We start from the raw sequence: 27706 nt of genomic DNA, 5'->3' as shown, positions 1-27706 counted from the left end.
CGTATGGCAACTTTCACAGATGTCCCCAGGCACTTGGCTGGGAGTGGATTAGAAAGGTAGTAAACAAAGGGCAGCACGGTGGTGCAGTGGTTAGCATTGCTGCCTCACGGCACCGAGGTCCCAGGTTCGATCCCGGCTCTGGGTCACTGTCTGTGTGGAGTTTGCACATTCTTCCCGTGTTTGTGTGGGTTTCGCCCCCACAACCCTAAGATGTGCAGGGGTGGTGAATTGGTCACGCTAAAATTGCTCCTTATTTGGAAAAAATGAATTGGTACTCAATTTATTTATTTTTTATTTTAAAAGATAGTAAACAATGAGGTGGATACTGCACACAATTCATTTTCAAGGCCAGTGATTATCTGCACTAGTTTTGATCACTTAAGATAGGAAAGGTATTTCCCAGATTGTCTTTTCCTCCAATTAGCCCAGATTCACATGGATGTGCGAGGGGTAGGGAGTGTTTGATTGCGACTCAACAGGTATCAGAAATTGTACTGGACAGATTGGAGGGGCCTGAGGGTCTCTTTACCCGTGCCTCATTGTTTACATGTCCGAACGAGACTGAGTTTAAGCCCTGTCCAAGAGGGAAACTAGAAGGCATTTAAAATTATGAAATAAACTGGTTCAGAGTGTAGCAGTATGGTGAAGGGCTCAAGATATTGGTTGTAGTACAAACAGAAGAGAATACACAGTATTGGGAAAGTAGAGGACAAGTGCTAGGTCTTGTGGCTGCAGAGGACTGCAAACAACCAGCAGAAAGTGATAAAGTGGAAGACGAGGATTATTAATTTGAAATCTATACCATGACATACGAGAAATCTGTGAATAACAGCTGGAATAAAAATGGTGTTGGTGGTTTTGTGGGGTTATAAGCTGCACATGCCTGAATCTGCAGGCTGATCTCCCAACTCAATGACAAATACCATAAGACTCAATGGGCGGGATTATCTGGTCTCCGACCCTGAAATCCCATTCGGCAATAGTTTGGAGAAATCACATTGGTGCCGAAATCGGGGGCGGTGCCGCTTTTGCAATGCTCCACCCCCTCCAAAACGGCATATTCTCGGAGTACGCCGCGCAGACGACCTCAGGACGTTATCAGAGGGTCTCCCCCCGATTCTCCGTCCCCGATGGGCCGAGTTCCCGGCTGCATGGGTCTATCGGGCTATTTGTCTGGAACTCGGCGTGGTGGCTGCTGACGGAGTCCAACGCCACCACAGTCGGTGGAGAGCCGATCCGTAGGCAGGCTTTGTCAAGGGGTGGGCACTGATGGGCGGTGCCGAGCCTGGCCAAAGGGGGACACTATTTGGCAGGCCAGGTCCGCGCACGGCCAGCACCATGTTGCACTGCGCAGCCACTGCAGGCCACCGCATGCATTCACTGCCACGGACCCGACAATTCTCCATCCATATCGGCAGCTCGAGTCGGTTGCTTTACGCTGCGTGCCTGCTAGTCCCCCACCAGACGAGGGAAAATCGGTTGCCAATTTGCACCCTTTTTTCGGTCATGAAGGTCACCGCTCCCACGCCGGGAGTGTCAGAATCGGATAATCCAGCCCAATGTATCAGAACATTCCAGTGTACAATATTCTTGCATTTTTTGAAATCAACAAAACTGATATCACAAAAAGTGATCATGATGCTGCTCGATTGCTATAAAAACACAACAGGCTTATTAAAATTCTTTAGGGAATTAAAGCCAGCATACTTCTGTCTGGTTTATGTGCAATGTCTTTCCCAAACCAATGTGGTTGAATCTTGACTGCCCTCAAGTGGTAAAACAGGCCTTTCAGATCTACCAGCTATTTGAAGTAACGGTCCCACTACCACCTTTACTGGGCAACTAGCAATGACAATAATTGGCAATCTTTTGGGGGAGATGCATCCTAAACTGGGACAAAAAATACATACTTTTCTTCAAGTTCCTGCGACTGACAAACCCAGCGACTCTAATCATGTTGTTCAATACATTTGTCAGTCAGGATAAAAACTGCAGGCCTTGGAAAATCCGTGTTCAGGCTATTAAACAGTCCTGCAGCTGCTAATCTCTTAAAATGAGTTTAATATTAGGACATGCAGATTTGTCCAGTGTGTAACAAGACAAAAGTAGCAACAAATAATTAGGCATTACTACTCACATAGAAGCTGAGGTTGGCCAGACAATGAAAAATGTGGTGAGCTGTATTTATGTTCAATAGGAGTTGACCAATTAGGACATAGGGATTTCTTTTGAAGGAAAAAGTTTACAAATTAGTGCAGACCCTTCTCTGCAAATCTTCTTCATTGATTTCCCTTTTAACCTGTTTATTTTCCATCTTTATGAAGTCACTGCTGAATGTTTACAAGTAGGAGAGGACAATGACCTGTAATGTGGGACAGAGGGAACTCATTCCAGCTACATGTTGCAAACTTTCCACATTGCTGACTTGAAATAACAGGTGTGTACTCATGATCAACCCAGCTTTAAATTACAGCCAAAATCAAAAATAGAGATACATGATCAACTGAGACAATTTTGGTTAATGTCCATCTGCAGAATATCCAGAGCAATAACTTCCAGTCTACTTTTATTTAATTTTTAATCAATCCAGTGTGTATTGGACAAAAGGAATTGCACCCAAGTGAAGTCTTTGGTGAGGCATGGTTACAGGACAAGGGGAGGGTTAACTGGATCAGGGCACACAGATAAGGCATGCATTGTCATTTCTATATAATCTTCAGAAATTTCTAGGTTCGAATGTTTATGTTGGAAACTCCCAATGCAAACTGGTCACGCTGTAATTATATGCTACCAGCAGGGAGGAATAAAATAGGTTGTAATTGCAGCACAAGTTCACTTAGACAGTGGCAAGAAATGTATAACAGAAAACATTGAAATTATTTTAATAACCTGTGGGTTAACGTTAACTGAACAAAGTATGTAGAAATTAAATTTGCATTATCAAAGTTAAATTGAAGTACTCAACTGCATTACTTACAAAGTCACAAAAACTTGCCTTTAGTGTGATAAAGCAAACGTAACAACGTCAAACATTGCACTGGTAATACTAAAATACAAAAGCTAACCATTATATGGGCAGAATTTCCAACTAAAATGTACTAGGGTGCAGGCCTGTCATTTCTGGGAGCAAAGTTCAAATTCATCCCAGATTGATGGGATACAACCTCTCTGTTGGCTGAAGAATCCTATATAAAATCAGGTTGGACAACATCCACAAGCTGGTCAAGACAAGCCCAAAGAAAACTATCCCTAATTACTAAGAGGCCACAAGAAGAATGGTGCGGGCATGAAGTTTTAAATGACTCTATATTCAATCACACCAACCTGGGAATTTGAAATGTTGGCACAAGGTGCCTCAAGGGAAAGATTTCCAATTCCTAGATCAACATTCTCTCTTGATAGGCACAAAAAACACAATTTTAAAAAGGAGCATGCGAAACTGAATTCCCATTATAAAAACCACATCAGGACAACACGACTTAGGTTGTCCCATCAGAGGGATTAGGGGGAAAAGTAAATACCGGAAACAAACATTAGCCAAGTTTATCATCTCACCTTTTGCCTGACGCTGACATTAGAACAGGATATCCAACTTTCCCTTCACAAATAGAGATGCATATCTAGGAAAAATATCAATGGGGCCAAGTACTTAAAATTAGTCCATTGCAATGAAGTGAAAAAATGTTATGAAGGCATTGTTTTAGGAAAAGACAGCTATTTTGAAAAAACTGCAAACAAAATTCCGTCGATATTAATAGCCAAATTACTCAATTACTTTGGTTAATTAGAAATACATTTTGGCGAGCAGCACGGTGGCACAATGGTTAGCATTGCTGCCTACGGCGCTGAGGACATGGGTTCGAATCCCGGCCCTGGGTCACTGTCCGGGTGGAGTTTGCACATTCTCCCCGTGTCTGCGTGGGTTTCACCCCCACAACCCAAAAATGTGCAGGATAGGTAGATTGGCAACTCTAAATTGCTCCTTAATTGGAAAAAATAATTGGGTACTCTAAATTTATATTTTTTTAAAATACATTTTGGCAAAGCCCTGGGGCCAGATGGATACCCAGTAGAGTTTTACAAGAAGTTCTCGGAGTTAGTGGAACCGGTCTTGGCGAGGGTTTTTAATGAGGCAAGGGACAGAGGGACCCTGCCGCCGCCGATGTCGCAAGCCACCATCTCGCTGATACTGAAGGGGGACAAGGACCCGGAATCTTGCGGGTCATACATGCCAATCTCCCTGATCAATGTAGATGCCAAGCTACTGGCAAAGGTCCTGGTGATTAGAATTGAGGACTGCGTACTGGAGGTGATTGGGGACGACCAAACTGGGTTTGCGAAAGGCAGGCAGCTTTCAGCTAACTTGAGAAGATTACTCAATGTGAACATGATGCCCCCGATGGGCAAGGAGGTGGAGGTAGTGGCGGCGATGAACACTGAGAAGGCCTTTGATCGGGTGGAGTGGGGCTGTGGGAGGTGCTCGGACGGTTTGGGTTCGGGCAGGGACTGGTGAATTGGGTCAGACTACTGTACCAGGCTCCAAAAGCCAGCATTAGGACGAACAGAGTAGTGTCAGATTATTTCAGACTACATCGCGGGACCAGACAGGGATGCCCACTCTCCCCGTTGCTGTTTGCGCTGGCCATAGAGCTGTTGGCGATTGCGTTGAGAGCCGCAAAGGGATGGAAGGGAATGACCACGGGTGGAGTGGAACATAGGGTCTCTCTCTATACTGGAAACACTGAGAAAGTTCGGCCAGTTTTCAGGGTACAAATTAAATATGGCCAAGAGTGAGATGTTTGTGGTGCAGGCAAGGGGCCAGGAGAAGAGACTGAAGGAGCTGCCATTTAGGCTGGTTGAGGAAAGTTTCCGGTACTTGGGGATACAGGTGGCGCGAGACTGGGGCAGGCTGCACAAGTTAAATTTGACCAGGGTGGTGGAACAAATGAATACGGACTTTCGGAGATGGGATGCACTCCCGCTGTCGCTGGCGGGGAGGGTGCAGACTGTAACGATGACAATCCCCCCCTAGATTCCTGTTCATTTTTCAGTGCCTCCCGATCTTTATCCCACAGTCCGTCTTCAAAAGGACTGGCAAAATTATCATGAGCTTTGTCTGGGCGGGAAAATCCCCGTGGGTGAAGGCGGCGATGCTTGAGAGGAGCCGCAGCAAGGGAGGGCTGGCATTGCCGAGTCTGATCAACTATTACTGGGCGCCAGCTCTTTCCGCCTGCGAGGCAGCCGGAGTGGACGTTCAGCCATGCCATCCCACAAAACCTTCAGGATCAAGCGATTCCTCGCTAAGAAGATGAAGCAGAACCGGCCGATTCCGCAGTGGATTCGCATGAAAACCGGCAACAAGATCAGGTACAACTCCAAGAGGAGACACTGGAGAAGGACCAAGCTCGGCCTGTAAAGGCACACACCATCGCTGGTACACTATCACCAACCTCTCTTGCAGAGAAGGGTAATATGGAAGGGCAGATCTGAGCGAACGTTGGCTGGAGAGGATAGTTTTGTTTTCATGTTTTCTATTGTGGAAAATAAAATTGAGATCTTTATCAAAAAAAAAACTATTACTGGGCGCCTAACATTGCCATGATAAGGAAGTGGATGGTGGGTACGGGGTCTATCTGGGAGCGGGTGGAGGCTGCTTCGTGCAGGGGCACCAGTTTGACAGCCCTGGCCACGGCACCCTACCGCTGTCGCCGGCCAGGTACTCCACCAGCCCGGTAGTGGGGGCGACCCTGCGGATATGGGGCCAGTGGAGGAGGCATGTAGGGGAGGTGGGTGTGTCTGTCTGGGCTCCAATATGTGATAACCATCGGTTTGCCCCCGTGAGCATGGATGGGGGATTTCTAGCATGGCAGCGGGCGGGGGTGGGGAGGGTGGGCGATATGTTCCTGAAGGGGAGCTTTGCGAGTTTGAGGGGCTTGGAGGAGAAATTTGGTCTGGCAAGGGGAAACGATTTCAGGTATCTACAGATGCGGGACTTTGTCCGCAGACAAGTCCCATCCTTCCCTCGCCTCCCGCCAATGGGGATCCAAGACAGAATAGTCTCTAGAGGGGAAGGAGGCGCGTAGAGTCTCAGATATTTATAAGGTGCTCATGAAGGGGGAAAGAGTCCCAGACGGAGGAACTGAAACTCAAATGAGGAGGAGGAGCTTGGCAGGGAGATGGAGGACAGGCTGTGGGCGGAAGCCCTGAGTAGGGTAAACTCAACCGCAAAATGTGCCAAGCCTGGCATGATTCAATTTAAGGTCGTTCACCGGGCCCACATGACGGTAGCTCGGATGAGCAAATTCTTTGGGGTAGAGGATAAGTGCGCTAGATGCGGGGAGGACCAGCAAACCATGTTCATATGTTTTGGGCATGTCCGATGCTGAGGGGGTACTGGGAGGAATTTGTGGGGATCATGTCCCGGGTGCTAAAAACAAGGGTGGTGATGGGTCCAGGGGTGGCAATTTTTGGGGTTTCGGAGGACCGGGGAGTCCAGGTGAGAAAGAGGCCGATGTTTTGGCCTTTGCTTCCCTGATAGCTCGGCGACGAATACTGCTGGCAAGGAGGGACTCAACACCCCCAAAGACTGAGCAATGGCTTTCGGACATGTCGAGTTTTCTGGGTATGGAAAAAATTAAGTTTGCCTTGAGGGGATCTGTACAGGGGTTCGCCCGAAGGTGGCAACCATTCATCGACTTCTTCGCGGGAGAGTGAGCGTCAGCAGGGGAGGGGGGAGATTAAAGTAGAGTAGGAGGGATAAATAGGCGGGTAGTGTCGATGGGAGAGGAGCGGGCTTGTGCAGTATGGTTCGATTGAAGTATTGATTCTATGTTGATGTTTGCACATTTTTGCCTTTTTTGTTTTCTTTTTCTTGTCGTCTGTAACTGTTTACAATGCCGAAAAATACCTCAATAAAATTGTTTGTTAAAAAAAAAAGAAATACATTTTGGCTCACTACTCCAGTGATTTCAAAATGACCTCAATTTAAAATGAAATTCTGCCCAATGTGCTGCTCTTTCAAGCAATGTGTTGCTGCCATTACAAGAAACTTGTCAGGAACAGAGTGGGTTTTTGCAACTTCCAGGTGATTGAGCAGGATTGAGCCCAACAGCCCAGAAATTGACTCCATAGTTAATCTTTGATCTGTGCTCTTAATTCAAGTTGCGCTTTGCCTCTGACAAAAAAAGATCAGGGATGGACTTGTATACAGCTCAATCATACTGAATTATTTTCAAACTCAAGCATTGTGATGCAAGAAAAGGGAACAGCTAGGATTCCTGCTGCTGATGATCCCTCTCATCAGTGACCCTTATTGCAAGTGTGTGTGCGCATCAGGTAATCAAGCAGACATGGCCAATAGCTCATCACAAACTATATAATGCTGCTAACACTTCGTTTCCAGCATTTGGGTTCCCCTTAAACTCTAAATTGACGATGGGGATTCTTTTTCACTTGCTCTTTATTTTATGTTTAAATTACAATGGTGTTTTATGGCCATCAAGAAAGAATGCACACTCTAGGAATCCGGAAAACTTTCTACCCTGTGCAAACATGTAACAACCCCAGGTCAGTGTGGTTGAATATGAAGTAATTCCAAAACAGATGCCTCTGCAACAATCTCAATGTCCACACTATTCTTCTTGCGGCATATTTAGCAGATTTTTGTTGAAAATTGGGGTCAGGTTTTTTCTGCTGGAACGAGAGAAACTTCACACTAGTACCTCGAGAGAGGTGGAGGGAGGAATGCAAGAAAATATATAGAACACGAGTTTTTTTTTAATTATTTATTTGCTCATAGGATGCAAACAAAATTGGCTATGCCAGCATTTATTGCACATCCTTAATGTCATTAAGGTGCTAGTGAGCTGTTTTGTTGACCTGCTGCATTTCATCCAATACAGGTACACTTACAGCGCTGCTAGGAGTTCCAGGATTTTGCCACAGCAACAGTGAAGGAACAACGATATAGTTTGAAGTAAAAATGCTGTGTGACTTAAAAGGGAAACTTGCAAGTGGTGGTGTTCCCACACATCTGCTTCCCTTGTGCTAGGTTTGGAAGGCGCTGTTGAGAAACCTTGGTAAATTACTGCAGTGCATCTCGTTAATGGCACACAGTTGCAACTGTACATGGCGGTAGAGGAAATGAATGTTTACGGTAGGAGACGGCGTATCAATCAAGTGGACTGCTTTACTGTGGGTGGTGTCCAGTTTTCAATTTCATTGGAGCTGCACTCATCCAGGCAAGTAGGATGCATTCAATCATGCTCTTGACTTCTTCCTTGTAAGCGGTGGGGGAAGCGGTTGGGGGGGGGGGGGGGGGCGCTTTGAGTCAAGAAGCGAGTTACATGCCACAGAATTCCCATACTCTGACCTACTTTTGTATCCACAGTATTTACATGGCTGATCCAGTTACGGTTATGATTAATGGTACCTACCTTCCCCATTCAAAAATGTCGAGTGTGGGGGATTTAGCATGTTAATGCTGTGGAACTTGGAAGGGGTCATGGTTAGATTTGTTTTTGGAGAAGGTCACTGTTGATACGTGCAGCACAGATGTTACTCGCTACTTATCAGTCCAAGCCCGAATGTAACCCAAGTCCTGTTGCATTCATTATGAGGAATTGAGATTGACATTGAATACTGCAATCCATCAGCAAACATTCCCACATCTGAACCTATGATGGAGGGAAAGTCAGTGATGAAGAAGCAGAGGCTGGTTGGGCTGAGGACACGACCCTCAGAACTCCTGCAACAATGTTTGGGGCCGAGCTGAATGGCCTCCAACAACCACACCCATGTTCCTTTGTAGTAGATGAGACTCCAATCTGCTAAAAACTGCAGAGGCTGGCACATGAAATATGAGCATGTTGGTGCCTGGAAAACTGCACCCTAGCACCTCAGAAGAGGTGAAAGCGCAAGGAAATATATATTCCAAATGCTATTTGGCAAACTATCACTAATAGAGGAAAATGCCTCCTTAAACAGTACTGCTCCAAGATATTCACAGCTAAATTGTCATGTTGATCCATGAAGGTTCTTTGCCTCTTCTGACTTTGGTAGAAAAGTATTGCCAAATGGCCTTCATGGGCAGCACGGTAGCACAGTGGTTGGCACTGTTGCTTCACCACACCAGGGTCCCAGGTTCGATTTCCGGCTTGGGTTACTGTCTGTGGAGAGTCTGCACGTTCTCCGTGTCTGCGAGAGTTTCCTCCGGGTGCTCCGGTTGCCTCCCACAAATCCCGAAAGGTGTGCGGTTAGGTAATTTGGACATTCTGAATTCTCCCTCAATGTACCCAAACAGGCGCCGGTGTGTGACAACTAGGGGCTTTTCACAGCAACTTCATTGCAGTGTTAATGTGAGCCTACTTGTAACAATAAAGATTGTATTTCTCCAGACAGCAATCTTGTTAAATCCAAATCACTTAAAATCTGCATCCTTTTTACTGCTAATTTTCTCCCCTTCCCAAGATGCTAATTCCTTGCATAATCCCAGACAGTTATTATTCATGTGAGAGTTTAGACAGCAAGCATGGAATATCATAGCAAACTGGAACATGTCTCCACTGATGACCACACACTCGCGTGGATAATCCAAGATTTGGTAAACGGTTCAATTTTCCTCTCCGAAATCTCGAGTCACTGAAACAAAGTATAGCATCCAATCACTGGCCATGTCAAAGGTCTGAGACCTTGCTGGTAAGTGTATCTCAGCTACTCGTTGGAGAAATACATTGAACCACTGGTGATTCTTCAGAATGAAAGTTCAAATAAGCTCTTCTTTATGTTTATTTTGTACCATAGGGTTCTGCCTCATTGGTTCAATAAAAGCATTCCAAAAACCTGGTTCACAGGATGCAAGGCAGCATCATAACGGCCAACATGGGTAGCAAAAGGAAACTCTCTTGAGCTGGTTCTGAATTGCACACTCGCTGCCCAACAAGTGGCTTATGAATCTCCCTCCCTGTGCCAAAAATCACAGAAAAAACAATTGCTTGGAGTGAATGGGCTTTAATATTGGCTGAACTAGATTCCACTTGCATAAAGCAATCTCAAGATGAATCACAATTCTCTCATCTGCACCTGCCCAGAATACAGAGGTATGAGCAACACAGGTTTTAGTATGTTCACTCATATTTCAGTTAACATGTAAAGGCATGAACTAAAAATACCCAATGAAATTATAAACTCCATCTTGCCATTCTTGGATTGCACAAGAGTGAAGTAGTGGTCTGCCATGGGATACTGGTTATGATGGCAGGTCAAGTGTATCTTATGAGTAATGTATTTTGGCTGGAGTGCAATTTTCCCCGTCGATGATCAGTAACCAGTATGCCAATGACAGCATTGGGTAGTGAATTATTTGCTCTCACAATAGCACATTGTTACACAATATAGAGTTAGCTGTCACATGGGCCACAAGAGCATTTTAAAAATGAAGCATTTTTCAACTGCCGTCATTACTAATTTGACATCTCATATATGTTTACATGTGTAATGCCCCTTTCTGTAATCTGAAAGATATAATTTTGCCCATACACATCATCTGATTGCCACTCAGAAATGAATGGTCTTTATTGCCGGTGGGATGAACAGACTGAAGTAACATTCATTATTGTAATGGTGGCAAATTCCAACTCGGCTGTAGACTGCTCCTAACCACCAGGCTCTTTGTTCTGCAGTTACTATACTTTGAATACTGTTTCAACCTACCTTTGTAGGCTAGTACCACTTTAGTCACCTTCACTTTGATCAGTTGGCAGTCGCTGGCCAATTTGTGCTCTAAATACATTTCTAAAATGGCTACAACTACCAGGTGATGCAACTTTCGAACATTGGCAAAATTCCCCTCCAGGAACCGACAAACGTCAAGACAGTGATCAAACCACAGCCGGTTATAACCAGGAGTCAGCAAAAATAGACAAGGGGCAGATCCTTCGGGGAAACAGCATTGCTTGATCCTTTCAAACGAAAAGCACAAACAGTGGACACTACAGGAAGATGTAGATGAGAAAGAGTGAGGGCAACTTTATTATTGTGACCACAATAAATCCTAATTAAATGAAATGAAAATCGGCTATTGTCACAAGTAGGCTTCAAATGAAGTTACTGTGATAAGCCCCTAGTTGCCACATTCCGGCACCTGTTCGGGGAGGCTGGTATGGGAATTGAACCGTGCTGCTGGCCTGCCTTCATAGCCAGGGATTTAGCCCTGTGCTAAACCAGACCCCAGTATGAATTCATCAACTAAATAAAGAATACAAGTGTTGTTCAGTATGACCCAATTGCTTTCACCTAAATACTCACTGTTTCTATATATTTATAGACACTACATGCATCATCCTACAAACAGTCTCTTCTAAGTTCAGCATACAACTAGTCACTTAAGCGTTACTCACTGCAAAAAATACAATAACACACTTTCCATATCTTGTCCAATTTCACAATTTCCTTTAGCCTTAATTGACTTTTTCAAAAGCATTGTGGTTAACTTTGTTTATGTTAAAGAGGGTCACTGCAGAGACCTAAAAAGTGGAAGCCCACTCTTCCGCTCCTCTTTTTACCTGCTGCCATCCCATGCCCTAAAAGCAGGTTGATCTCTCATGCCTTTCAACAAATGACTATTCAGCAAGCCTGGGCAATTGCCTCTTTACTCATCTCCAACTATTTTCCATAAACGACACCCAACGTCTTGGTCAAGAGGTGACTTTGGAAGAGGGGAGAAATGAAAGTTTCTTTAACTAATTTACCAAAGAAGTAGAGCTGATAGAACACAGTCACCTTCACTCGGCCTGCTTGCTAAGCACACTTGTATCCTCTTATTTTATTAGTGAAACTCATGTCCACTTCACTCACTGAACCAGCAGAGCACCACACAACCTTACAGTCATTAGCATGACAGTTTGGTCTTGTTTAATTGCATTTGAATATTAAATCTACACCATTCTTGTGAAAAACTTCATCGCACAGAACTACACCACATTCATCAGACACCTGGGAGAGAATGGTCAGTCCCTAAAGCAGTATTTCTCACCAAATTTCTCTCCATCACTTCAAAATGCACAGACAACTACTGCACAACCAACAGTAGTCATTCTACATGTGATGTTCATAGCACAAAAGTAAACGGTTACAGAAATCTGGTCTGACCTACCCTCATTTAAGAATACACAGGTGACAATGGGTCGGGATCAGAGAAGTTCATCTGGTGTTCTGGGCAACATTTATCCCTCAATTGACATCGCAAAAGCAGATTATCTGGCTATTATCACATTGCTGTTTGTGGAGTCTTGCTGTGTGTAAATTATCTGCCGTGCCTCCCTACTACAGCTGATAAAATTTGAAAATCAAATGGTAAGACATACCTACTCTACTTCCAACTTATTTCAGTTGATAATGTATCGTGCATTTCCAAATTACTCTCTTCAGGTTCAGTCATTACAGCAACAGATTTAGGTTTCTTGTTTGAAGTAGTTTCTCATCACATGTTGGGTGGCCCATGCTGAGCACTAACTTCAAAAGTGCCTCTCTGAACCTCTGGCTATGTGGAAGTATTTAGATTGCACCTCCTTCTCATATCCACATGTCTCAATTGATCACCACCTCCTCCAAAGTCATAATATCATGCAGTGTTGACCAAAAGCACAGAGTAGATGAAAAGCTACCTTACACTGGAAGTAACAAGTTTCTCAATATATAGTTTGAAAACTAGCTGGTAGCTTTCTGTACCTCAGTCCCAGCAGATTAAACTGAATACGGTCATCTCTACCCATTTATAAAGAGCGTATCAGTGGGAAATTCCTACGTGATGCTCATGAGAAGTAATTTGAAGAAAAACAATGAGAAGCAAACAATCCAGAGGAATTATTCAGCTGGGATTACAACTAGCCTCAGCACACCTGGTTCAGTGAAAAATACAGGCCGGGGATTCCACTCTTGAACACTATTGTGAGTGTACATTCAGACCCAGATTCTGCCTTCAATCTGTTTCCTTCCAGTATTAAAAAGCCTATCATTTGCCATGAAGGCTTACACATGTATGACAGCCACTGAGTTGAGCTACCGGCCCCCAAAGAACTGCACAACACTGTACCACAACAGCTTGGAGGACAAGCATGATAAAGGAGGATCCAGTCTAACACTAATTAACTATCAATCTTAAACTAAGAAGATGGTATAACATGTCTACCATGGAAAAATTAAGGGAAATACTGCTCAGGTAGCATCATCGCAATTCAGCACCCATCGAAAGTAGACTTTGGCTGCAATTATTACGATCCTAGACCATACAGCTCTCAATCTACTTTAAAATAGCCATGATGTGGAGATGCCGGCGTTGGACTGGGGTGAGCACAGTAAGAAGTCTTACAACACCAGGTTAAAGTCCAACAGGTTTGTTTCAAACACGAGCTTTCGGAGCACGGCTCCTTCACCTGAAGAAGGAGCCGTGCTCCGAAAGCTCGTGTTTGAAACAAACCTGTTGGACTTTAACCTGGTGTTGTAAGACTTCTTACTGTACTTTAAAATAAGCATGGCATGGACTTCCAGTGGTGGCAATGTGCTTAACAATCGCACAAAAGGTGGCTCTCTCCCAGAAACTGCAACCTCAGACCTTTTAACTCTAAAATCAGCATGAAACTAACTAAAAACAAAAACCACCACTGCCCCTAAACCTGAAGAAATGCCCTCAAGTCAGCAGAAAAGCCGAAAAGACAACAAAAGTATCAATAGCCAGGAAAAGGAAAATCCAAACATCAGACACAAGGAATGAAGTGGAGGACATGGTGGATTAAGAGGGAGCACCAACCCAAATGCTGACCCATCCACCGATAGGACAGCTGACAGAGCTAACTCAAGAGCAAAGGGGCACCAATGGTGGACCTCATAACCGTGCAGGCGGCCATAGTGATCGTGATCACCCCCTTTACGGAGGCACCAGAGAGGATGGAACAGTGATTGGAGGTACAAGAAGCAGCCATCCGGGAACTGGAGAAGGCGGCCACCAATCAGTTACAAGACAGCCTCGCTGAGACTCAAATGGCAAGGTTAATAATAGCCCAGGGAAAACTCAAGGACAAGGTAGAGCAAGAGAACAGGTCTCGCCGCCAAAATATCAGGATCGCCGGACTACCAGAGGGCAGAAACCCAGCAGTGTACGTAGCATAGCTGCTGGGGAAGCTGGTTGGAGGAGAAAACTTCCCCAAGCCCCCAGAAGTAGACAGGGTCCACAGGTCCTGTCTAAAGACCTTTTCAGGGCTGCATGGTCGTACATTGTTGCTTCACAGCGCCAGGGACCCAGGTTCGATTCCCAGCTTGGATCACTGACCGTGTTGAGTCTGTACATTCTCCCAGTGTCTGCGTGGGTTTCCTCCAGGTGCTCTGGTTTCCCCCCACCGTCCAAAGATGTGCGAGGTGGATTGGTCACGCTAAATTGACCGATAGTGGCCAAAAGTTGTGAAGCTGCTATTTATGGGGATAGGGTGACGGTGTGGGCTTGAAGGGCAGCACGGTGGCGCAGTGGTAGTACTGCAGCCTCATGGCGCCGAGGTCCCAGGTTCAATCCCAGCTCTGGGACACTGTCCGTGTGGAGTTTGCACATTCTCCTCGTGTTTGCGTGGGTTTCACCCCCACAACCCAAAGATGTGCAGGCCACGCTAAATTGCCCCGTAATTGGAAAAAATGAATTGGATACTCTAAATTTATTTTATTTATTTATTTTTTATAAAAGGTGTGGGCTTGGGTAGGGTGCTCTGTCAGGGGCTGGTATAGACTCGATGGGCTGAATGGTCTCCTTCTGCAGTGTAAATTCTACGAGGTCATGCTGCCAGAGCCAGAAAAAATGAATGAGGTATTCGAGGCATTCTTTCAGGGGCTGTATAGATCCCAGCCCTGGGGGAGAACGCAAAGATGCGGCATTTTTTAGATGGGTTGGCATTCCCGGAGGTGGAGAGCGGGAAGGGACAGTGATTGGAGGCACCATTGGGGTTGCAGCAGATAGTGAGATAGTGAGAGAGAGAGTGAGAGAGTGAGAGAGCGAGAGAGCGAGAGAGAGCGAGAAAAGACAGTTGCTGACCACACGTGCGCAAGCGTAGATTTCTTTGATCCCAAAGGACAAGGACCCAAAGCATCGGTCTTAAAGGCCCATCTCTCTGCTTAACACTGATGTGAAGTTGCTGGCGAAGCAGTTGGGGGGAGTGTACCCAGAGGTGGTCTCAGAGGATCTGACGGGTTGTTAACTGGCAGCAGTTGTCGAGCAACATCAAGAGGCTGTTGAATGTAGTCATGATTCAGTCAAAGGGTCGAATGCCAGAAGTTATTTTATCAATGGACGCAGTGAAGGCTTTTAACCCGAAAGAATGGAGGCACCTATTTGAGATCTTGGAGCAATTTCAGTTTGGGTCAATGTTTGTTTCGTAGGTGCGATTGTTATCTGTCGCCCCAACGCCAAGTGAGAAGACGAATACGGGATATTTTAGGCTGCCTAGGGGCATGACAGGGATTGCCGCTGTGCCCACTGTTGTTTGTGTTGGCTATTGAGCTTCAGGCGAATTGCACACTAAATATTTGTCTGACTCTTCCCCCTCCCCCCCCAAAGGGTGCATCATGTGAATATGTTTTTGGTATGCCCAAAGTTGGAGAGTGTGGGGTGCAAATGACGCCATGTCCTGGTGACAGTTTACGGTGTTTCGGACCTGCTGGAGTGGAAAGGGGCCAATGTCATGGTCTTCACCACTGATTGCCCGGCAGCGAAACCTACTGGGTTGGAGGTCAGGCACACCACTGAGGGCATCAACCTGGTTGGGTAATTTGGCAGAATTTTTACAACTGGAGCTGTGGGGTTGTGGGGGCGAAACCCACACAAACACTGGGAAAATGTGCAAACTCCACACGGACAGTGACTCAGAGCCGGGATCGAACCTGGGACCTCGGCGCCGTGAGACAGCAGTGCTAATCATTGCGCCACCGTGCTGCCCTCTTTCTATCTCTATTTGAAAATATGCTTGTCGCCAGCAGGGGTAATTTAGGGGAGAACAAGGGAGGAAATGCCGAATTGTTGGAAACTTGATGATACGAATAAAATATATATATTTAAAAACAATACAAAGATGTGATGGAACTTCCCAAAAGCGGAATGGCCAAAATACAACAGGACCTTGAACTACATCACTGAAACTATTCCTATTCAATATATGCCTATGGAGCAATTATAAACGTTTTTGTGGTGCCATTAATAAAGCTGCTTGCACAGCCATCTGTCATGGTCACCTACACAAGACCATAAGACATAGGAGCAGAATTAGGCCACTTGGCCCAACGAGTCTGCTCCGGCATTCAATCATGGCTGATATTTTTCTCATCCCCATTCTCTTGCCTTACATTAATAGGATGGGAATAGAGGGATACGGACCCTGGAAGTGTAGAAGATTTTAGTTTGGACGGGCAGCATGGTCGGCACAGACTTGGAGGGCCGAAAGGCCTGTTCCTGTGCTGTACTTTTCTTTGTTCTTTATTCTCCCCATAACCCCTGATCCCCTTATTAATCAAGAATCTATCCATCTCGGTCTTAAAGACACAGTGATTTGACCTCCACAGCCTTCTGCGGCAAAGAGTTCCACAGATTCACCACCTTCTGGCTGAAGAAATTCCTCATTTCTGTTTTATAGGATCGTCCCTTTAGTCTGAGATGGGTGCCCTCTGGTTCTAGTTTTTCCTACAAGTGGAACCATCCTCTTCACGTCCACTCTATCCCGGCCACGCAGTATCCTGCAAGTTTCAATAAGATCCCCCCCCCCCATCCTTCTAAACTCCAACGAGTACAGACACAGAGTCCTCAACCGTTCCTCATATGACAAGCTGTTCATTGCAAGGATCATTCTTGTGGACCTCCTCTGGACCCTTTCCAAGGCCAACACATCCTTCCTTAGATACGGGGCCCAAAACTGCTCACAATACTCCAAAAATCGGGTCTGCCCAGAGCCTTATACAGCCTCAGAAGTACATCCCTGGTTTTGTATCTTGCCCTCTTGACATGAATGCTAACATTGCATTTGTCTTCTTAACTGCCGGCTGAACCTGCACGTTATTAAGAGAATTGTGAACAAGGACTCCCAAGTCCCTTTATGCTTCTGATTTTCTAAGCATTTCCCCATTGAGGAAATAGTCTATGTCTAAATTCCTCCTTCCAAAGTGCATAACTTCACACTTCTGCACATTGTATTTCATTTGCCACTTCATTGCCCATTCTCCTAGCCTGTCCAAATCCTTCTGCAGCCCCCTTGCTTCCTCAATACTACCTGTTCCTCTACAGATCTTTGTATCATCTGCAAACTCAGCAACAGCACCTTCAGTTCCTTCTTCCAGATCATTACATACCATGCCTTGATGCAGAGAGTGTCGCACTCCTAAAGAAATAAGATTCATCTGGTGACCCAGATATAACTGACCACCTCATCAAATCTCTCAATACTGCACATCATGTCAAATGTAAGGAACAGACAGTAGGCCTCAATTTCAGACATTCCAGTCAGGTGCTGGAGCCTGATTCATTGTATTGGAGCAGCCCATAATTCACCTACATTTAATTGCCCATCAGTCACCCTGTGTAGCGAAAACTCCACAGGAAAATAAATCACCTATAACAAATTCAAAATCGCAAGTTACATGCCGAACACAGAGGTCCTGGTCCCAAGATCACAGAATTGGAGAAAGCATTCAGGGGTCTGAAATGTGACAAAGCAGCAAGATATAACAACATCGCACCTGAATTCCTAAAGCAACTTGGCCCTCGTGGCCTGGCTGACTCAGTTCTACACAAGAATCATCAGCTCAAAATAGCATCCAAAAAATAAAAACCTGAAGATAAGCAGAATACGACTGGACCTCACAGCTGCCTATGATTCAGTGTAGCACACTGGCCTGCTCCTTAAAGCTGTCCAGATGCTTTCAAGCTGGGCCAAAACAGTAATTGAAACACTTCGCAACATACGATTCAGAGTCCACCTTGGCCAAAGAAGAAGTGCATGGAGAAGACAGGGCAAGAAACTAACTCAGGACTCAGTGCTAGCCTCAATTTACATATGACCGACCAACAACCATGTCCCGCGAGTTCAACAATGCGGATGACATCTGTGACCCGAGCTCCATCCTTCTGCACTCTCTGGGCCTGATCCTTAGTAAGTTGACAGACTAGTGAGGCACATGTTATCTCACACCAAATTCCTGTAAAACAATATGTCGTGTAATGCCACAATGCCAAAACAAAGCAACTGCAAATCTGCAAGCACTTCCAGAGGCGAAAGCATAACCGAACCCAACACACTTGGAAGTGACGAGAGACAGAACCTTGTCCTTCCAGGAATATATGTAGATTAAAAGCAGAAATAACCTACGAACCTAACTTTCTGAATCTATGTGGGGTGCTGTTACAACAGTCCAGACCTCAGCACGTACACATGTACACACACACACACGCGCACACACTTCCAACTATCACTCTGCCACATGTCTGCTGAATGACAAAAACCCATAAGCCAATTGAAGATATCCGTGCTGCACTTCACTTACCACTCCAAGATGACCTGTTCAGCCCATCTAATGCAAACATTCCATCTCAGCATCCCACATGAATCACCCCTCCTGAGAAAGATCTACCAGCCGACATTCTTTGGATCGAGGAATGAGAAGCACTGGAAAGTGATAAACCAGGGGTGGGCAAACTTTTCCGTGCAAGGGCCACATTCAGAAATTCACAATTCACAAAGGGCCGCATAGTATATTAAGTAAAATAATTACTTCACCCGGTTATGATTCTGGGCGCCTCATATAGAACATAGAACAGCACAGAACAGGCCCTTCGGCCCTCGACGTTGTGCCGAGCAATGATCACCCTACTCAAGTCAACGTATCCACCCTATACCAGTAAGTAACCCAACAGCCCCCCCGCATTAACATTAAAAAAAAATTTAAAAAAAAAAAAAAAAAATTTTTTAAAACAAAATTTTTTTATTTTTTTTTAAATGACTTGGTGGGCCGCAGAAATACCTTTGGCGTGCCGCATGCGGCCCGCGGGCCGTAGTTTGCCCACCCCTGTGATAAACCATCAAATGGCAGGCTTTGAACTGCCACAGCAACAGCAGTACTTGCAAAATAAGTTCAGGATAGGCCACAGCCGCCTGTCACCAACCTCACTGCTGGGGCATCAGTACAAACCCTTTATGGACTTGTGGAAAGATGCAACACAAACAATGCTGCACATTACACAGGAGTGTCTCCTCTACAGTAAGCAATACACTAATCACCTTAAAACTCAGCAAATGAGGAAGCTATCACTTGGCTTCAGGGATTTGTATTTGCCAAATAAATAAATCAATTGGACAGGTAGAGCAGTGGAAACAGGCACACTAGAATGAATGATCTAGCAAATGATTTGAAATTTGCAATTATACACCCAAAAAAAAAAGAAAGAAATGGTTTGCTTCTCAATTAAGCTTTTGCAAGTTGTGAAACACCAAAAGGCAAGTATCAGAGTGTTTCAGACTCTAAACAGCCACCAGAATACAGATCAGTATCTCTGCGTTAGGACATCCTGGAAACTGCAGAACTCCTCTCCACCACCCCTCCCCCAACTTATGACTATAATTAGCAGTAAAAAAAATCAAATTACAGCTCCTACAGTGGTTTTGCTTTTACTGCCCCTTTTTCTATAATGGCAGTGGTTAGCACTGCTGCCTCACAGCTCCAGGGTTCTATTCCAGCCTTGGGTGACTGTCTGTTTGGAGTCTGCACATTCTCCAGTGTCTGCACGCATTTCCTCCCAGTCGAAAGATGTGCAAATTAGGTGGAGCGGTCATGCTAAATTGCCCCTTAGAGTCCCACAGTTAGGTGGGGTTACGTGGATAGGGCAGGGGAATGGAACTGGATGGGGTGCTCTTTCAGAGGGTTGGTGCAGACTTGATGGGCCAAATGGACTCCTTCTACACTCTAAGTATCCTCTGATTCCATTATTCTAATGTAGAAAAGCTCCAGTTAAGTCTATGGCTACAAATCAACTGGCACAGACCTCACCTGTTGCTTGTAATGAATGTTAACATTCACCACCTTGGAAAATAAAATCTCACAAATTACATCTGGTTACATCTCTCATTATGGATCATAGTTTGCACCGTAAGGGAGAAATAAAACATTTGATACCATTGGTAGACTCTCACATTCACAGTGGTATATAACAATATAATTATCAAGCTGTGCCAAAATTCTAATTTAAAGATTCTGAAATCAGGTCCTTTATTAACTTCCTTTTACTTGCCGTTTACATTTTACAAGCTGAGCTTCTGTAAACATTCATTAGCTCCATTTTAAATATTAAGTGTCGGCAGGGTTTCCATTCCAAAAGGCAACTAACTAAAAGTGACTCCTCACCTAACTACTCAAACTCTCTTCTGGCATTTTAAATCCACATCCCAATTCTTAGCTAAGCCACTGGATATAATGCACAAACTGTAATGTATGGTGCTCTGCCATCAACCTGTAAACCAAATGGCTGACAGCAGACAAAGTGCAACATTATTATTTAAGTTGCACTATATTAACAGCCCTCAGTCAATGTGCAGACAGCAGAATGGAGATGTGACTGACAACTGCGCCTTGAAAATCACAGAGGTCGGCCACAAATGGAGCTCTTGTAATTACACATTTAAATTCATCTAGTGGTTCCTCTTTGGGCAGCTAACTTTTTATCTCGAGAGTGTGTGGGAGCTTCTATACCAGAGCATCTATAAATAAGTTCCATATTAACATGATAAAAGTTTCAAAATATTTCTCCGGCGATCATTTTTATAACTTTGCAGTTTATGTGGCAGTCAGAAAATTGAAATAGATGTGCACAAGTCAAAATCAGGCAAGGACAGGTTGGAACAGGGTGGTAAAGTTCCTCAACAGTTAAGGAACTGCTCACTACACAATTGCTCACTACAAAAAAGATACAGCATTTGTAGAACTACACACTCTTGCAAAATTTTACACATTTAGGGATGGAGGGGAAAACTGCTGGGGAGAGAAAAAGTAAAATAACCCACTAACGAGTTTGAATGCGCCTGATGTAAGTGAGGAGAGAAAGAACAAGGCAAAATGGTTCTCTGTCCTAATGCAAGATACCAACTGGTGTCATCACCTGCTTGCCACCACCTTGTTTTGTTTGTGGCTAAAAAGCACGTCTGCTCACAGTCCATGTCCATGTTGTAGCAAAAGCCTATTCCTCCTGCATCAGCAAAATCACAAGCACATTGACTTATCCGGTGTGCAATTAAAGACATGGCTCACTCTATTGGGAGGATAAGAATGTCATAAGCCACACAACATGCTGCCCGTTAAGTTGAATATTTCCAACATTGTGTCTTAATTAAAGCAAAGCTAAAGTGGGTTTCAGGCATCATCTGAACTTCAAGATTTAATTGCAGCCTGACACGTTCCACCATTTATAATTTAAAAATCTATAATGCCCTTAATAAAATAAAAGCTGACTGTTAAAAAGTGTAAAAATGACCCTAAACAGACTGCAAAACAGTCAAGTAATCCACTGGGAAAAGGAGTATTTTTGTAGCACACTTATAGAAAATAATAGATACTCGAGTGATTGCAATACTTCAGGCCTCATCTGGGACTGGACATGACATCAATCCAGAAAGGTAAAATTGAGAGGTTTACCATTTGAACCCAAGAGATTACGCAAAATGATGGGCAGCCTTCCTCAAGTTTGTTTCCTTACGTAGGCACATTCTAGAGAGTCGTTATATCAGAGGCTATTTGGGACCAAAACTCCTCTTGGGTATCCTCTTAGGTCTCCTAATCAAATCATCCAACTGTATTTTGAAATAACCACACTGTTCACAATTATGAAGCACAGTTATTCATTTCCCCCCCCCCCCCCCCCCCCCAGTCGACAACATTAAAAAATAACATTCAAAACAATTGTTTGGGTAAAGGCCAAAACTAAAATGAAGTAATTATCATAAACAGCTACATGCTGAATATTTTGCTTCCTTTAGTGTACTTAGCACTCTGGCAATGAGCAAAGTCAAAAATGCCAAACCTAAAACATCAGCACACCTTGCATTTTTCAAAATTCAAAACCTGGCAGTCATCACATCCTAATCACAGTCCCTTAGCAACAGGATTTCATAGAACTGATTAGTCACTTCTCCCTACCTGTTATGTTCAATCTTTGTCAGTAAATTGTGTCACTGGTGTACAATTACACATTAGGTTCAAAACACAGTCTCTGCTGACTTAAAGCTGATGTCAGCCTTGATGGTCACCAAAGTCTTTTAAAAATTGTCCTTAGCACTGCTGACAGGCAAAAATCAACCCGATTGCATTTCCCCAACTCCTACTGGAAAGGTTTAAACATGCTTTCATCAACAACGCTGTGATAACCTCAACACCCAATTAGCCTACCATAGCTGTTGCCAACCCTTCGTTAACCACCACCACTTAGGCATCACAGTGGAGCCAGAAATCCCCCATGGAACTATTTAACTGCTTCCCCCTCTTCACCGCCACAGCATATACCTAATTCTTCAAGGTAGGGAGAAAACTGGGGAGTGGAAAAGTTTGAGAAGAGGTGGAAGTCGTGGCAAAGACGACAAGAATTCTAGTCAGAATACTTTGGAACAATTGAGAAATATTAACAATAATTTTCTATTTATTCCCACAACTAAATGCGCTGATTATTATTAAACTGCATCACAGTACTGTATAGTGATTAGCTGGGAATATATACGAGTTTTGACAATTCTGGAAAATACAAGCAAGCCTTTCTAATCGTAACCCTGTGTAAACATGGCAATAGGAACTTGCCAGTTAATGGTTAGAAATCCTCAGTTGCCCCTTCAGTTCACAAATATCAAAGAAATGTTTCTTAAAATGGAGTTACAGGACATTGGATTTTCCGGCCCTGCCGTGGCAGGATCAACCATGGGAGATGCAGACAGCCAGCCTGAAGTCTAGACTTGAAAATCAAGACTGTAGGCATGCCCAGAAAATACCGGCCATCGTCTCAGGCTCAAAGAAGCATTTTTACAGGTCATGAAGATCATAGGAAAACATTTAATTTAGTTTCTAGTGGTGGCAACCATGAATGCACTGACATTTACAGCACAAAATTATTGATTCGCCAAAACCACTGCAATATTTTAGATTCTAATACAGTTCAACTTGAAACAGTACCTCGTCTCTCTCCCTTTCTTATCCTGAATGGCCTGTACATTTCCAGTAAATGCTTTAAATCCTTGTAATAAGTCAATAATTAGAAAATGCTAATAGATTTTAGAACTCTAGCATGGATCGGTGCATCAGGACAAAGCTATTGTTTCGATCCAAATGTTTCTCCCAACCAGAATTTGTAGGATACAAATCAGTGCCCAATGGAACATTGTATTTATATGCAGGGCTTGTTAACTTTGTCAGTCAAGCACAACATTTTAATTGAAAAGAGCAACTCTTTAAAAAAGGTCCCATTTCCAGTTGCAACACAGCACTGATTTTGCTTAAAGCTATTACTTCCTCAGTCATTATAGACAGCCTACAGGTTAAGATAAAGAATCATCCGGTCCAGCTTAAACCTAATGTACCTCATTACTACAGCAAGTAATTTATCAGTCGTGCTCGCATGTATTATCCTCAAGTCATTCTGATGTAGTCCTCACATAAATCAAGCAAAACATTACGCATTCTTATTAGTTGCCTTTTTGCCATGATTGTTCCATGACAGTACCCTCTGCGCCATCCAACCAGTTCTATCTTGACTCACTGGTACACGATTATAAAAGTTCACATTTACTTTTCTAACCCAGCTTAAAAAAAAAGAGAAAAAATGAGCTGCATGACTCCAAATGTTTGGAGCATCATGTCAAGGCAAAGACATGAATGGACAAGTGCAAATCCCCAAAACTGGAAAAAAATAGCCAGATTTCATTTCTGCAAGGCACTACAGATTGTTCTATAGAACCCATGCTTTCCTTCATTGTTTAGTTGCAAACTGGTTTTCAAGAAAACAAAAGTGAACTTAGCATTGGCATCGTCAGATCAAAACATAAACAATCCAACTAAAACCTATTAAAAGAGTCTAACCAGGTTTGTACGAATGTTAGATCATGCAGATATTTGCTAATGAAATGCTGTCAAAATTACAACTTTCCAATTAAACCTCGTTAATAACCCATAGTATACAAGTCAACCTCCACGGACAGTGAATCAGGAAAGTGTAATGTTCCGATGAAGTTACAGGTGGTAGAATACTGAAAAGAACAAAAAAACAGAGTAATTGGACCAGCACATACCATCAGAATTCCATCTCCGTTTTGAAGTTTTTTCTATTCGTTCAGGGAATATGGACATCACTGGCTGGGCTAATATTATTGCCCATCCCCAACTGTTCTTGAACTGTAATTTGATAGCCCATTTCAGAGGGCATTTAGTGTCAACCACATTGCTGTTACCAGGTAAAGATGGCAAATTGCCTTCCCTCAAGGACATTAGTGAACCAAATGGGTTTTTTTTTTTAAAAACTACAATCAACAATGGTTTCATGGTCATCATTAGACTTTTAATTCCAGATTTTTATTGAATTCAAATTTCACCATCTGCCATGCTGTGATTTGAACCCAGGTCCCCAGAAACACTACCCTGGGTCTCTGGATAACACGTCCAGTGACAATGCCACTACCCACCATCTCCCCACAAGTGATAATATTCTGTGGTGGTCTTTAGATTTCCATATCAATTGAAGTCCTGTATCCACTTGCAAATTGCTACATAAATTCACTGCGCTTTAATTACATCCTCCTGCCAGTGATACCCGCTGCAGCAACTCTATGGGGCGGGGGCTGAAAAGAGGTGCAATTACAAGCATTTATCATGAGAAACGTGGGCATTAAAAGTTCTAAGTTTTGATATAATACTTACTGGTTAATCTTCCACAGAGCTGTCAAAATTAAGTCACCACTCCTTTTTTATCTTTGCAATATTCACACCCAGCACTCATCTGACTCTATTCTCATTTATACTTTGTAAAAGGTTTACAGGGCAAAAATATCAGCTCCAAGGGTTTTTTGGTCGAGGTGCAGACTTCAAAATGGTATTTTGTTTTAGGCTTTATTTTGGTCATCGAAATAAGGTGCAAATGGAAAATAAATAAAAGCAGTTTGAAAGAATTAGTATTAGTCAGGTATTAACATGGTTGAAGTGAAGATGGGAATTGAAATTTACAATGAAAAAGATTTAACAAAAACATGACAACAGGAAGTGAAGTAGCCCAAGCTGGAAGTGTGCACCGATGTGACATTAAATAGGTCAGATTTTAATGCATTGCAGATATATTGGAATGGGAAGGTGAATTGCTTCAGAAACCCAAATTTCTTTAAACCATCAGGGAACCAGTTGGTGGCTATTACTTAAATCGGCAGGTTCAGCTGATATTTACAAACCACGGGTTCAACCCACAAATTTCAAAAACAGAAGTCTAGTTAACCAGCAGCTTGCAGCCACAACAAGCAACTGTCCTAATTTGCTTCAGTCTGAACTCAATGAACAGCAGCCATTGCTCTTATACTGTGCAAAAGTATTTTATTCCCTGTGCTCAACTGGTTCAGGCCTCACTCCATCTCTAACCCTCCCTACCTGTGGCTACGTCGTTAAATCACCCCAGTAGTAGAGAGCAATCGGCACATCAACTTTGGCTCTCCTAACAGTTTGATAGGTAATTTCATTGCCCAAAGTGCCAAATACTAGCAGATTCAAGATCCAATTTATTGAATTAGCTTACTGCACCCAGAGTATACAATTTAATTCAGAGTTGAGAGAATGAGGGGAAAAACAGAAAACAAAAAATTACCCAGCACTGCAATGTTTGTTCGCCATCCAGTAACCCTACTGAAAAGGTGTGCATGGCTATCCACGAGAACAGCATCAGACTTGGTACAGGACAACTTTAAGTGTTCATGGAATCTTACTGCACTGGCAGACAGCATCTTTACATGAGAGGGAAGAAAATAATGTATCCAGTGGCTCAGAGAAAATCAGTGATAGGATTCTTCATCGTTGGAAATAATTTCTAATGTTTCCCAAGAACTCAACCACGGCATCCTCTTTTACACACAGAATTTCCAATGATTTACCTCCAGTTTCTTAAATACTTCCACCTCTTCCAGTATCCCCCACCAAAAAGATTTGGTGTGTGCGCGCATGAACAGCAGCATTGGAGAGGGTGGGGGTGAAATAAATCGAAGCATTCCTTTAAATGGCTTGAGTTTCAACCTGATGATACTAAACAAAATTATATCAAACCTCATCTAAGTTAAGATTGCTTGAAGTTCTATTGCACTGATGGCATCTTGCCCACCCCACCCCTCCAGGTGAAGGCACAATTCCAATTTTGCAAATTGATGCACACATATAGATTTTATTTTTCAATTCTTAGTCTCAGCCTATGCTTAGTGGAACAGACATCACTGTATCAGCACAGAATTTCCCCAGTTCATTGGCTTATTGTGCTGTTTTAGACTAAAGACAAGTAACGAGATGACGAAAGCACAGTTAAGTTGCAATTGAGGACAAGCAGCTTATCTAAAGAAATTCAAACACAGATCAAGTCTTTCAATTAAGGCAACAAACACAATAGCTCTATTCAGTCAATGCAGGGTATCAGAGTGTATTAATTTCACAAAAGTGACAGCCTCATAAGATTTTTGAAAGAGTCGGAATAGGCAGAACTGTTAAAAGGGACATTTGTTGCTGTACTGTCAGCCTTTCACTCTGCTGAACATTCTGGAATTGCTTGCTCAGAGGTCTCTATTCATACTGTCATGTGCCCTGACAAAGAAACCATAAGCTTTTACTGTGGTTTTTCCTTAATTTAAAACTTGGGAAACCAACAACTTCTCCTAACGACACCATCATCTGGACATGGCACACTTTTGTCTTGCCAACATTTATTCTTCAAGAAACACAACTATAACAAATTATTTTGGGTTTCGATGGTATGAACTGATAGACAATATCTATCTACTTTAATTCCCCTCCTCCTCATCAGCACTGAATGTTACAGGGTGCAATTCCACAGTTGTTCATTGCACTTCGGTACTTCACCCAAGTGACCATTCTTCATGCATTAGCCTATGGAGTCTATTCCCACTCAAGAGGCCATCATAATGGAGCATAATGCTATCCTCACCAAACATGCCCAAAAGTCCAATGTCCCAAAGATCGGGAGGGGTGTGGTTATAGACCAAGGGCACGATCTGATGGCCACGGTGTGCTCGGCCTAGATCCGAGTGAGCCGGTTAGATCGAGGGAGACACCGAAATCGGGATCTGCACCCAACACCAATCGGTTTCCGATCTAATGGGCCCGCGCGCATTGGCAAGATTTGGGTCCTCCTAGACATGGGCAAGAAACCAATAGTCACCAATTAAGGCCAATCTCCATATCATTAACAGGATGGACCCTCTATCGAACGGCCTCCTGTGTTCTAACAGGCTCCCCAGCAAGCAGACATCCTTCAGCATACCTATTTAAAAACATGAAGCTAGCGCAATGGTTGCAGTGAGGATCAGGAGGAGGAGAGTAGCCATCTTCGGGCTGATTGCCCGGAGGCATTGTGGCTCCTGCACCAGTGCTTAGGGCAGGGTTTGTTTTGGGGAAGGGACGGAAAAAA

The 27706-nt window shown here is 43.7% G+C and overlaps 2 protein-coding genes across 2 annotated transcripts in view; one reads left to right on the top strand and one right to left on the bottom strand.

Moving 5' to 3' along the window:
- ube2h (ubiquitin-conjugating enzyme E2H (UBC8 homolog, yeast)) overlaps window positions 1-27706 on the bottom strand; it is a 154848-nt gene that overhangs the window by 85713 nt on the left and 41429 nt on the right. The gene's annotated exons all lie outside the window — the stretch shown is intronic.
- On the top strand, window positions 5208-5573 carry LOC119973518 (60S ribosomal protein L39). Its single transcript, XM_038811780.1, has one exon. The coding sequence runs from the start codon at window positions 5261-5263 to the stop codon at window positions 5414-5416; it is 156 nt and encodes a 51-aa protein (XP_038667708.1). The 5' UTR covers window positions 5208-5260; the 3' UTR covers window positions 5417-5573.

Source organism: Scyliorhinus canicula, chromosome 11 (genome assembly GCF_902713615.1).
Source record: "Scyliorhinus canicula chromosome 11, sScyCan1.1, whole genome shotgun sequence".
In the NCBI taxonomy this organism is placed as follows: Eukaryota; Metazoa; Chordata; class Chondrichthyes; order Carcharhiniformes; family Scyliorhinidae; genus Scyliorhinus; species Scyliorhinus canicula.
Note: the sequence above shows the minus strand (reverse complement) of the source record. Positions and strands in the feature narration are given on the sequence as shown.

Coding starts and splice junctions, on each gene's coding strand:
- LOC119973518 (XM_038811780.1), top strand. CDS start 5,261: ATGCCATCCCACAAAACCTTCAGGATCAAGCGATTCCTCGCTAAGAAG.